The following is a 12,034-nucleotide window of genomic DNA, read 5'->3' as shown; positions in this document are numbered from 1 at the left end:
TTTCTGCGGCTCTGCTCTTTGTTTTCTTCCTCCCTCAGAGACCAATCCCAAGGAATTTTTGACAATTTATGAAGATGTCAAGGATCTGAAAACCAGGAGAAATCAAGTATGTCATCCTGGAGGCTGGGGTCTCTCTCAACTGGCTTGGAAAATGCTCTTTCGATGATGGTTATTCAGAGCAGAGGGACAAAAAGGACTGAACAACTGTCCTTTTGATGTGACCCTCAGCCCTTGCCCATCTATCTTTTCTCCACCTGCTTCCTAGTTCTGGCGTTGGAGGAAAAGAGGAAACAAAAGGAGCAGAGAAGACGAAAGGGAGACTGAAGGGGCATCTTGGTGCAGAATTGCACCTGCTGAGAAGGGATGGAGCACAACAGAAATCAATGGCAGAGGCAGAGTGCTGCTGTGGTATTTGTTGTCTGACCACAAATTCTTTTTCCTAATGAGTCAGGGCTTACATTCATGAGTCCCTTAATGGTGACACAGGCTGGGAAGTGTGACCAACCAAAGCGTAACAGTTTTGTAGCTGGCTCAATGGACTGCATTCACAGCCTTTTGGGAGAAGAGGCCTGAGTGTGGCTGAGGTACTAGAGAGAGTAACCGGCCTGGCACAAAGCCCACCAGCCTGAGTGGGCTCCTCCAAGAGCCTCTCACTTGCTCTCTGCAGCAGGCAATGGCCAACTCTGCCTGTCATCCAAGAATTAGAAGAGGAGGAAATTGTAGAGGGCCTGAAGATGCCCCCGCTGCTGTGTCTTGCTTAGGGCAGATGTGGTGACAGGCCCAAGGGAAAAGCTCTGATGGAGCCTACAAAACTGCTGGCAGGAAGTGGGGCGGGGTGGGCGAAGTGGGGCAGAAGTGCCTTCCTTCCACTGCCCCCTGGCGCTTGGCTGTGGAGGCCCAGCAGCACGCAGGAAGCACAAGTGGTGGGGCTCTTCCGCCCTGGCCAAATACGTGAGGCCCTGTGCAGCCTCGCAGAGCAGGCAAGCATCCTCTCCCAGATGCCTCTGGGTTCAGAGGCAGTTAGGGCAGCTCCCCATGCCTGTTTTTTTTATTTTTATTTTTATTTATTTATTTATTTATTTTTGCCCCAGCAGTGGCTATTGGAATGTGAAAAATAAAAGGGAACTTTGTTTCTCTCACTGCTACCAGACTCTGGTACAAATTCCTGAGAGCATGTGAATCTACCCACAGCCAATGATGCCCGGGTGCTTGCTAAAAATAATCTACTTTTCCAAAAAGAAGATGACTTGAGATTAGGAGACCACAGGGGGAAAAACAACTTAGAGCAAAGGAAACCTCTTTGGGATTCAGACCTATTAGCTTACTTCTTCTGACTCAAGCTCCTCCCCGTCTGGCCTCAGCCCTCTCTGGCCTGTCCCTGTTGTCTCAGGGTTCCAATTTGAAGGCCTAAATCTCAAGTTTCATGTGGTCTCACTTTGAGACCCAGCTCTAATCTTTCTAGAAACACTTCACATGAGTCTGGACAGGAGAGAAAAGCAACAAACTCCTGCAGTATTTTAAAACACAAATGAAGTTATTGACATTGTCAGATGCCCATGACTCCCCAGCCGCTAAGGACAGCTGACAGTTCTCTGCTTCTCTTAGCTTCTTCTTGCTTCCAGGAATTTTGCTTGCACCTTGCCTAATGAACCCTGCTGCCTCCACTGGCTCCCATTAAAACCCAAACTGGCAATATGCTTTCAGTGGCCAGCAGCATGAAATACCTCCATCACCGATTTCCTAAGGGGCAGGAACAAGAAAAGGGAAGCAGGAAGCTCTGCTCCCTGCTTTGGCCCTTGGGTTCAGGGCTGCACCCAGCACTGTAGCTGCCCAGGGGGCTGGCTTGAGGTCAAGGGCAAGGTGGCCTCAAAGATGATCTAGAGAGGGCTTAACTGTGTTTGGTCTTTGAAACGTTTAGACTTTCTGAATTTCAGTGCTCTGAGGTAAGGCTCAGATAACAGACCTATTCAGAGCTCTGCAAGTAAGGGTTTCTAAGTTACTAAAGGAAAGAAAGTGACAGCATTCTCTTTGGGCAGGGTTGCTGGAATCCCTCACACCCGGGTGGTTCCTTGCTCCTGATACTAATGGCTCCACTCCAAACTGCCCTTCTTCCTGTCTCTTCCCATCCTGGGAGGATCAATGACTCTCCTCAGTCTTGCCACTTCCCTCCCAGGCTCCTGAAAACCCCTCTTCTTTGTGCTATTTTTCCCCACTCAATCTAAATCTGGACAGACCCAACTGTTGCTTATGTTACCCCATCCCCATTTCTTGTGCAGGAGCAGGAGCAGGAGCAGACTTTTCCTGGAGGGGGGACCACCATCTACTCTATGATCCAGTCCCAGGTACCTCTCCAGTTTCTCTAGTCCATTCCATACCTATCTCTGGGGTTTCCTAATGCCCCCCTGAAACTCACACCATTGAATGGCAGAATAAGATCTTGGTGCTTCTAGAATCCAGAAGATAGCTTGGCTTCAGTTGCATTAACAAATTATTTGAAAAGATCCATGTGATTCTAGAGCATCTTAACACAGCTGGGAAGCCTGATGTGGACATTCCTTCTTCTTCCATGTCTGGCAGAAGGTCTGGCCCAGATAAAGTCTACAGGAGCAGAAACCTGGTTAGGGGACTCAACTTCTGCTTTCTTGCCCTGCTGCTGCTTCTAATACTTGGGGCCCTTGCACTTTTTATCCCTATTCCCTATTATATTTGTTTTCAGGAAAGAATGAATCTGCATTGGTCTCTTTTATTTTATTATGACTTAGCAATAATGTCCATTTTCTTTTCTTTTAAAAAAATTTTATTGTTTAGACCCAGGGTCTCTTTATTTATTTTTATTTCCATAGGATTTTTTTGGGAACAGGTGGCATTTGGGGTCATGAGTAAGTTCTTTAGTGGTGATTTGTGAGATTTTTGGTATACCCGTTATGAGACAGGATCTCATTTTGTCTACCAGGCTGAGTGCAATGGTAGAATCACAGCTTACTGAAGCCTTGAATTCCCGGCCTCAAGGGATCCTCCCACCTCAGTCTCCTGGGTAGCTAGGTCTGCAGGTGTGTACCACTGCACCCAGCTGTATTTTCTTACTAAATCTCACATAACAGCCTCATGAAAATAGTTCTAATACTTTAGAGGTGGTCTACATTCCATATCACAATGAGGAAACCGAGACTCAGGTCAACTGGTATCTCAAGGCTACATAGCTAGGTAGTGGCAGAGCTGAGCCAAAGGGTTTCTGAGTCTCCACTGCACCTCCTCATACTCCACCTCTTATATTCTGGGATTACAGAAATTCACTCATAAACTGGAGAAGCATCCTTTAATATTGATGGCTAAAATGACATTGATAACCCAGGCTGGGACATCTCTCCCAAGGGAAACACTGCCTCCTGGTGGCCAGTAATAAAAGACTTTCTGATAAAAATGGCTTTAAAAAAAGAAAAAAAAATTGAGCACCATCTTCAGTTTGGTGGCTGAGCTGTGGGGCAAAGAAAATCTGATTATAAGAGTGGTTGATATCTGGCAGTTCTCTAGTTTTAGTCACATTGAACTCCAATGAGAGGAGTTTCTATCAGTGCAACAAAGAGCTCCCCTCAAACTATGGTGTTGGGTGAGAACGAGGGTCGTCCTCTGGAGCATCTGAAAAGGAGAATGGTTACCTGATTTAGAGGACACCTGGTTCCAGTCCAGGGAAGGAAGGCAAGTTGCCAAAGGGAGGCATTGAGGTGTTGAGGAAAGAGCCCTGCTTCTACTGTGTACGCACTGCCTGACTTGGACTATTTATCCTTTTGGAGCTTTATTTGTGGCATGGGGCAAATTATGATCATTCCTATTTTATAGGAGTGTTAAAAGAGTTAGAGAAGAGGCCAGGCACGGTGGCTCACACCTGTAATCCCAACACTTTGGGAGGTCAAGGCGGGCGGATCACGAGGTCAGGAGTTTGAGACCAGCCTGGCCCACATGGTGAAACCCTGTCTCTAAAAATACAAAAATTAGCTGAGTGTGATGGCGGGCACCGTTAATCCCAGCTACTCAGGAGGGTAAGGCAGGAGAATTGCTTGAACCCAGGAGGTGGAGGTTGCAGTGAGCTGAGATCGAGACATTGCACTACAGCCCAGGCAATAGAGCGAAACTCTGTCTCAAAAACAAAAAACAGTTAGAGGAGAATATAAGATAAATGCTCAACAAATAGAAGCTTTCATTAATGACAGGGCGAGACTAGCACTCAGGTTGTCTGACCTCCTGGCTAGTCCAGGGCTCTTTTCACTAACACTTGAAGCTTCCATCTGGGCAGGGTTGAGGAGGAGGAATGGAAGAGATAAACTTCGTAGGGTTGTGCTGGATCTGTGCTTCTGAAATGATTTTATTTCTCTTCTCATTAGTCTTCTGCTCCCACGTCACAAGAACCTGCATATACATTATATTCATTAATTCAGCCTTCCAGGAAGGTGAGCCTCTTCCTGTGGTGGTGGTGGGCTGTTGTTGATGTAGATGTGTATTTTGCATGTGTTTGCAGAGAGAGTGTGTGTGCACATCCTGGCAAGTTGTTCTTTATTGTGCGTATCTGAGTAGCTTCTGTTAAATGACTGTATTTAAATGTCAATGGGCCAATGAGAAATGCCTTTCTGGTTCTGTCTGGAGAAAAATAACAGCTTCTAGACTAAGAGAACAGTAGATTAGATGAGTTTTTGGGAGTTTTTGTGGGAGGTAAAGGACAATCAGAGACAGAAAGGAGGTGCTTTGCACAGAGAGACTACGGGGTACTTAGTAGGCCAGCTGAGGCTATGGTGAGAAATACTGGAGGGGTTTGCAAGGCAGGGCGTATTGCCTGGAGCTGGAGGAGTAGACTGGATCTAGAGAGACACAATCTTGACCTTCAGAGACCAGAGAAAGGTCCTGGCCAGTCAGTCACCTGCTGGTGGAGGCCTCCGGACTGAGGCAACCCATCCTTGTGCACTGAAATCCTTCTCCAAGCTGGGCTCTAGCTCTCTTGTGTACTTGGAAACAGAGTTGGGTATCCTAGTACACGTGGTCATTGTTTTTCTCTTGTATGGAAGGGGATGGGAAGACTGGTGTTCCCAAGGCTGGAGCCACAGTATGAAGCCAGAAAGCCTTAACATGGTAGTATGGGAATCTGGGAGTTCACACAACTGTGGAAGTCCATGCAGGTCGGGGACCACAGGTCTGAAGGGGTTTAGGACAGATTTTCAGACTTTTCATTCAACCTCCTTCCAATAAGCCATTCAACCTACTTGGATCCCATCATGACAGAGATTTATTTTTAATTATATGCTACAATATAAGGCCATATAGATGTTCACAGGCACCGTGTTCACATGCTTTGGTATATGAAAACTCTATATGCTACTGAACGTGCCTCTGAATTCTAGTGCCCTTGGGTTGGCAATTATTTATATGCCTGGATTGTTTACATTAAGGGTGTGTGTATGCCATGCGTTGAAGAGATATGTGGTTTGGGGCAGTATTTGCATTAGGATTGCCTGAGGGATATGTGTGTATGTGTATGTGTGTGTGTGTGTGTGTGCTCTGGGAATCTGTATGTGTGTGTGTGTGTGTATATATATATATATATATACACACACATATATGTGTATGGGTTTTAGGTATATGTGGGTATGGAACAGTAAATTCTGATTTTGGTTCAGAAATATAGGCAAATACTGTATATATTGTGTCTTCCCCGGAGACCATAAACATCATTATTTGCTCCTGGGGTGACAGATTCTATTCGTTTTCTGGCTGAGAGTGCCTCAGAATTTTTCTGGGCCCTGACTCTCTTTTGGGACCTCTCACATCACTTAGGAGTGGGAGAGCGCTTATCTCGAAGTTAAGCATTCTTTACCTTCTGCATTTCTAGTCTGGATCCAGGAAGAGGAACCACAGCTCTTCCTTCAACAGCACTATCTATGAAGTGGTAAGATTCTGGAACTCCTCATGGGTTTAGTGTCTGTGGCATAGCCCTGAAATCTAGCCATGAAAGGGTACGCTTAGGGAGAGGTCATTCACACAGTCTCAGAGTTGTAGGGAATTTGGAGATCTTCTAATGCAAGTCTTTGTTTTAGAGATGAAGACATTGAAGGCCAAGGAGAGTGAGGGTCTGACCCAAGATCATATTGCGTGTTTAGATATGATACTTACTGGGCAGCTTGGGTTCTAAATTAGGGCCATCCCCAAGCTAGTTCCCAGGCTGTGGGCCACAAACTGGACATCTCTCCTTTCCAAGAGTGGTTGGAGGAGGGATCAGAGAGGGGAAGACAAAGGACTCTAAATGATTTTCTAAAATTAGCAAGTCTTTGGGAGCCATTCCAGGACACAGGTGATCTTAATCTTCTGCAGGGGTCAACACTATTCAAAGATGACCACTGAGCCTGGTGGTTGAATTGATTCCCATCAGAGCATTTAGGGACTGGAAAGGAGGGACTCAACATTTCTTGGGGGTTTATTATGGATAAGGTAGCCTGCCATATGGATTATTTTATTTAATCCTCACAGAATGCTACAAGATAGGTATAATTATACTTTGCATTTATACTCAGAGAAATTAAGGCATGGAGAGCATCCCCCAACCTCCCCCCCTACCCATTAGCCTGATACTACACCTGAGCCTCCCCACCTGTGTTCCGATAAAGATGCTGCCATTGGTCACAAGGGAGGGGTGGGTGGCTGCCTGCTGGAATTCCTGACACTTCAGCTATCACCCAACATTAAAGCCAACTGGACCACCTAGGGTCATAGAGGGCACTGTGTAGACCCAGGTAGCTTGTGAGGTCATGAAAAAGCATATGTGGTTAAGTACTGGAATTGGAGCCAGAAGAACTAGATTCAAGTCCCTCCTGCACTTCACACTAGTCGTGGATCCTGAGTAATTTGTTTTATCACTCTGAGCTTCATTTTTTTTTTTAAATCTGTAAAATGGGGATGGCAAGTCATACCTCACAGGATTGTGATAAGGACCTCCCAGTGGAAGGGTCTGAAGTTTCTCCTTTTCTTTTGCAGATTGGAAAGAGTCAACCTAAAGCCCAGAACCCTGCTCGATTGAGCCGCAAAGAGCTGGAGAACTTTGATATTTATTCCTAGTTGCTGCAGCAATTCTCACCTTTCTTGCACATCAGCATCTGCTTTGGGAATCGGCACAGTGGATGATGGCACAGGAGTCTCTATAGAACAGTTCCTAGTCTGGACAGGATATGGAAATTTGTTCTTGTTCTATATTTTGTTTTGAAAATGATGTCTAACAACCATGATAAGAGCAAGGCTGTTAAATAATATCTTCCAATTTACAGATCAGACATGAGTGGGTGGAGGGGTTAGGTTGTTCACAAAAGGCCACATTCCAAGTATTTGTAACCTAGAAAGTGTTATGTAAGTGATGTTATTAGCATCGAGATTCCCTCCATCTGATTTTCAAGCTGTCACTTGTTTCCTTTTCTCCCCAATCTGTGTTGACTGCATTTCTAGACTCTCCCCGGCCCAGGCCCATCTTCCAAAGCAAGAGGAAGGAATGATAATGGTGACTCAGGGGAAGAAGAAACAGCCCTCCTCTGGAAGCCTGGACTGTCTGGCTGTGAACTGGCTGGCGGGTTCTGCACAGGGATGGGGGCCAGGGCCTGGGTTTTACTCAATTGCAGAGAAAAAACTTTCCCCCTACATCTCACACCTTTACCTCTGGCCAGTTGGCCACCAGGGGGAGTGGGCTGAAGGGAGAGTAGATGGTGCAAAGCAAGGCCCATCTCTGAGTAGAAAAATCACCCAGAGCACATGCTGACCTGATAACTGGGTGTTGAGACCAGCTTTGTCCACGGTATGATGTTTGATTGATGAAGACATATTGTTAGAAATCCGCCTGGCTTCTTCATAGACGTGGCTTCCCAGAGGAAGAGGCCTCTCAGAAACCATGTTCTATTTAAGTTCTGAGACCTGATGAGGGTTCCCCAGGATGCACACTGAAGGGAGGGCTCAGGCAGCTGAGGGCTGAGAATGAGGCAGTTGGAATCTAGACACTATGCTGGGTTCCCTGAGTCGTCAGGCCAGACATTTCAACAAGGCCGTGGGGAGCAGGGCTGAGACTCTGGCTGAGCCCAGGAAAGCGACAAGGGTGAACTGGGAGAGGACTTACTCAGAGACCCCAACAGGTGATACTGCACGAAGCCTGGTTCTTCAATTGTCCTCCCCTGTATCTAACATAGGAGTTTCATATAAAACTGTGATATCACACAGATGCAGTCTGAATTCCTTGCCTGAATTAAATTTATGTATCCTCACCATACCCTGCATTTTTATTCTCTATAGCAGCCAAAGGGCACTTGTGGGCCATCCATAAACGTATGTCTGTTTGAATACTGCTGAAGAGGGTCTGACTTCCTGGTGAGCTGGCAGGGTCCTTCAGCCTTGTTCACACTGGGACAGCAGAGAACCAGACACTAGGGGCTATTCCATCTTGTGAAGGAGAGCCAAGGCACGCACTTGGTCACACCCTGCAGGATCCCTTTCCCCTGAGACTGTGCTGCTGGCCAGGCTGGTTTCCTCCTGGAGAGAAGTGTGAACAGACCACAGCTTAAAGCAAGTGAGAAGCTTAAAACCCAGGGAAATATATTCAGAAAGAGCCTGGGGGTCCAAGGCAGGTACTGGGAGTTGAGTTGCAGAGTCAAGGAGTTTAGTGAGTAGGAAATGACGGGGTTCAGAAATAGTCCAGATGAACACCAGGGACTCTGACCATTGACGGCTGCTGGCCTTTCATGTGTCCTGCATAGATCTTGAACCGGCCAGATTTATTTAAGGAGCAGAAGAGACCCTATGGTGTCAGGGCTTTTGAGGATGCTGTATTCTAGAAAGAAAGATGTACAGCATCATCATGTTATGTGTCTGATTGTTGAGCTTCCATGATAATGCCTCACAAAGATAATTATTCATGCAACAAGACAGTCAATGAACAAGCAGTAATTGAGCTCCTGCTGTGTATGAAGCACTGCCTGGACTCCTGGGAGTACCCACTGCAGGTGACAGAAGTCATATTGAGTTCAGGCTCATGTGCAGGAGAGTATGACAGAGGCAGCACACAATTAAACCTAGATGGGTTGCAATTAGACCTAGATGGGCTGCAAGGTGATGGTAATAGAAATGTACACTAGAGTATCATGAATATAAGTCAAGTATAGTGCATCTTACAGGTAGAGGAGAGGGCTGTGGCCACAGTCTTGGGGAGAGATACTGTGGGTATTCTGTGTCCAGACTGGACAATAAGGAGGGAAGTTCTTTTGGGTAAATATGGGAGGCTTATTTGAAACAGGCATTTTAAGCATCTTTACAAAATAGCAAAAGAGTAATACACACATATGGTTTAAAAAAAATCCAGCAGTACAAAAAATTGTGTAGTAAAAAATGTCTCTTTCCCAACTTGAGATTCCTAGTTCCTGCCCGGAGTCAGCCACTAATGTTTTTTGTATTTCTTTTCATAGCTTTTCTATGCCTATGTAAGCATGTAGACTTACATTTTTTCTTTTTTCTTTTTCTTTCTTTCCTTTCTTTCTTTCTCTTTCTTTCTTTCTTTCTTTCTTTCTTCTTTCTTTCTTTCTTTCTTTCTTTCTTTCTTTCTTTCTTTCTTTCCTTCCTTCCTTCCTTCCTTCCTTCCTTCCTTCCTTCCTTCTTTCTTTCTCTTTCTTTCTTTCTTTCTTTCTTTCTTTCTTTCTTTCTTTCTTTCTTTCTTTCCTTCTTTCTCTCTCTCTCTCTCTTTCTTTCTTTCTTTCTTTCTTTCTTTCTTTCTTTCTCTCTCTCTCTCTTTCTTTCTTTCTTTCTTTCTTCTTCTCTCTCTCTCTTTCTTTCTTTCTTCTTTCTTTTTCTTTCTTCAGATAAACTCTCACTCTGTTGCTAAGGGTGGAAGGCAGTGGCGTGATCTCTGCTCACTGCAACTTCCTCCTCCTGGGTTCGAGTGATTCTCCTGCCTCAGCCTCCCAAGTAGCCGAGATTACAGGCACACACCACCATGCCCAGCTAATTGTTTTTTGTATTTTTATTAGAGACGGGGTTTCACTATGTTGACCAGGCTGGTCTTGAACTCCTGACCTCAAGTGATCTGCCCACCTCGGCCTCCCAAAGTGCTGGGGTTACAGGCATGAGCCACGGTGCCTGGCCAACATACATTTTTTTTTTAAATCCAACTGGTAGCATACAATACACGTGGTCCTGAACTTTGTTTTTTCCACTCCATAATGTATCTTAGAGCTCATTCCATATTAGCACCTATTAGTCCTTGCTTGCTTTCCAAGTGGCAGGGTCTGCCATTGCATGGGTATATAATCATATATGTAACTGGATTCTCACTGAATGAATGGACATTTAGGTTATTTCCTGCCTTTTATTTTAAATAACACTGCAGTGAGCATGATATTACGTACATCTTGTGTCATGTGTGACAATTCTCTTGGGTTCATTTCAGCAGTGTTGAGAAGGTGGTGTAAAGGACAGCTGGTCCAGGCCCCTCAGCAACATTTGACCAGTCTTGGTAGAATTTCGAGGAGGAAACGCTGTGAGTGTGCGCGGTGACAAATGGGGCAAAGACATCTGAAGCCCATAGGCTCCAAGCAGGAGCCTGTGTCTGAACTATTAATGGGTTTGGGAGGCCTTGAGGGTGAGAAGGAGGGGGAGGGGCCACATCCGGGCATCTCTGAGGCACCGAAGGAAATTCTGAGGTGCTTCTGTCTGTGAGCCCCAGGCCCCACGAGGTCCAGCTGACTCTCCAACCCCACAGTCCCAGGAGAGAAGCAGCAGCTGCTTTTCCTTTCAGGTGAAATTTTCATAGGTAGGACTTTCAGGAATCTCAAGATCATTCTGTTGTAGTGGCGGCACCACCTGTGAGCCAAAAATCCACATAAGAATATGGTTAATAAAGCCTTGGAAGAGTGAGGCTGATGAAAGAGGAAGGCAAGGCCAGGCTATGACCGGTCCATCCTACAGAAGTAGAGTCATATGTGCTGACCCAGGGATGGCACAATCAGCCAGCCTGATGCCAAGCATTTATGGAGGCTCCTAATAGGAAAGGCTGTGGGCTGGACTCTCTGCAAGGCCAGTACAAGACAGTTTAGTGCAGCAAATCCAGGGGATAAAAAAAATGACAATGAAGGGGCTTGCCCTCAAGAAGCTACTGTCAAATGATTCCAATCTCCACCCTGGCTGGAGAAACAAAACAAACATTTATATGAAGATAATTTAGATGACAGAGGTTAAGTTCCAAAGTAATGGTCCAGACCATTAGTCCCCAAGCTGTTTCAAGGGTTCTTAGGCTCCCCTGTCTGAGAGTGTTCAGGGAAGGCTCTAAAGAGCAGATAAGCTCTGCGCTGACCCAGACGAGCGGGGGGTTGGGTACCAGCAACAGCTTGGGGATAGCATAAACCTTTGAGATGTTGTGCAGAGAGGCATATCAGAAATAAGAACTAAAGTAGGTTTGAGAATTTCCGGATCAAGTAGGCAATAATGGCCTTCAGAGATCCAAAGCCAGAATTCCTGGTCCTGACAGTTCTGAAGACAAAGGATATAGTTGTCAAGAGTTTGGCTCAGGAAATGCAATGATTTCCACTTACACTGTAGGTGGGGTGGTTTCAGGGGTTTCAGTCTCCAGGGTAGTGTGGGTGCCTTGCAGGACCGACCAGACACGTGGTGGTCATTTTGAAACTCAGAGCAGGGACTGACGTTCATGACATTAAGTTTGACCGGTATTGACCCAAACACAAAGGGCCAGGCCGGAGTAGAAAGCAGCTCTGGGAATGCAGTGAACAGCACAGATTTGGCCTTAGGTTCCAAGGCAAAGTCTCTAGCTGGCTAAGCATTAGACTACTGTCTAGAAGTCAGGATGAGATGGATGATGGTTGAACCAAACCACACATCCCAACAAGTGTTTACTGAGCAAATTCTATCCATCTTTTAAGGACCAACCCAAATTCCTTTTTCATGAAGTGTTTCCCCTTTACCACAGTGCAGTGATATCCCCCACCTTCAGTGTCTGAAAAACCCTTAGGAACTGTGC

General features: G+C 45.8%; 2 protein-coding genes across 13 annotated transcripts in view; one reads left to right on the top strand and one right to left on the bottom strand.

Moving 5' to 3' along the window:
• The window catches only part of CD244 (CD244 molecule), a 32,379-nt gene extending 24,097 nt beyond the window's left edge, over window positions 1-8,282 (top strand). For 3 of the 8 annotated variants that reach the window (XM_063627075.1, XM_063627073.1, XM_063627076.1), the window contains exons 5-9: window positions 39-106; window positions 2,277-2,342; window positions 4,380-4,445; window positions 5,876-5,932; window positions 7,015-8,282. In XM_063627075.1, the coding sequence (XP_063483145.1) occupies window positions 39-106; window positions 2,277-2,342; window positions 4,380-4,445; window positions 5,876-5,932; window positions 7,015-7,095 (338 nt within the window). In that variant the 3' untranslated portion in view covers window positions 7,096-8,282. Of the gene's footprint in view, window positions 1-38; window positions 107-265; window positions 1,146-2,276; window positions 2,343-4,379; window positions 4,446-5,875; window positions 5,933-7,014 lie in introns of those variants that run through there. The other 5 variants (XM_063627079.1, XM_063627074.1, XM_063627077.1 and 2 more) reach the window with 3 other exon arrangements.
• Window positions 8,283-10,355: 2,073 nt separating this feature from the next.
• The window catches only part of LY9 (lymphocyte antigen 9), a 33,573-nt gene continuing 31,894 nt past the window's right edge, over window positions 10,356-12,034 (bottom strand). For all 5 annotated transcript variants that reach the window (XM_063627039.1, XM_063627036.1, XM_063627033.1 and 2 more), the window contains one exon: window positions 10,356-10,863. In XM_063627039.1, the coding sequence (XP_063483109.1) occupies window positions 10,795-10,863 (69 nt within the window). In that variant the 3' untranslated portion in view covers window positions 10,356-10,794. The remainder of the gene's footprint in view (window positions 10,864-12,034) is intronic.

Source organism: Symphalangus syndactylus, chromosome 12 (genome assembly GCF_028878055.3).
Source record: "Symphalangus syndactylus isolate Jambi chromosome 12, NHGRI_mSymSyn1-v2.1_pri, whole genome shotgun sequence".
Classification (NCBI taxonomy): Eukaryota; Metazoa; Chordata; class Mammalia; order Primates; family Hylobatidae; genus Symphalangus; species Symphalangus syndactylus.
This window is presented reverse-complemented; position numbering and strand designations above follow the sequence as displayed.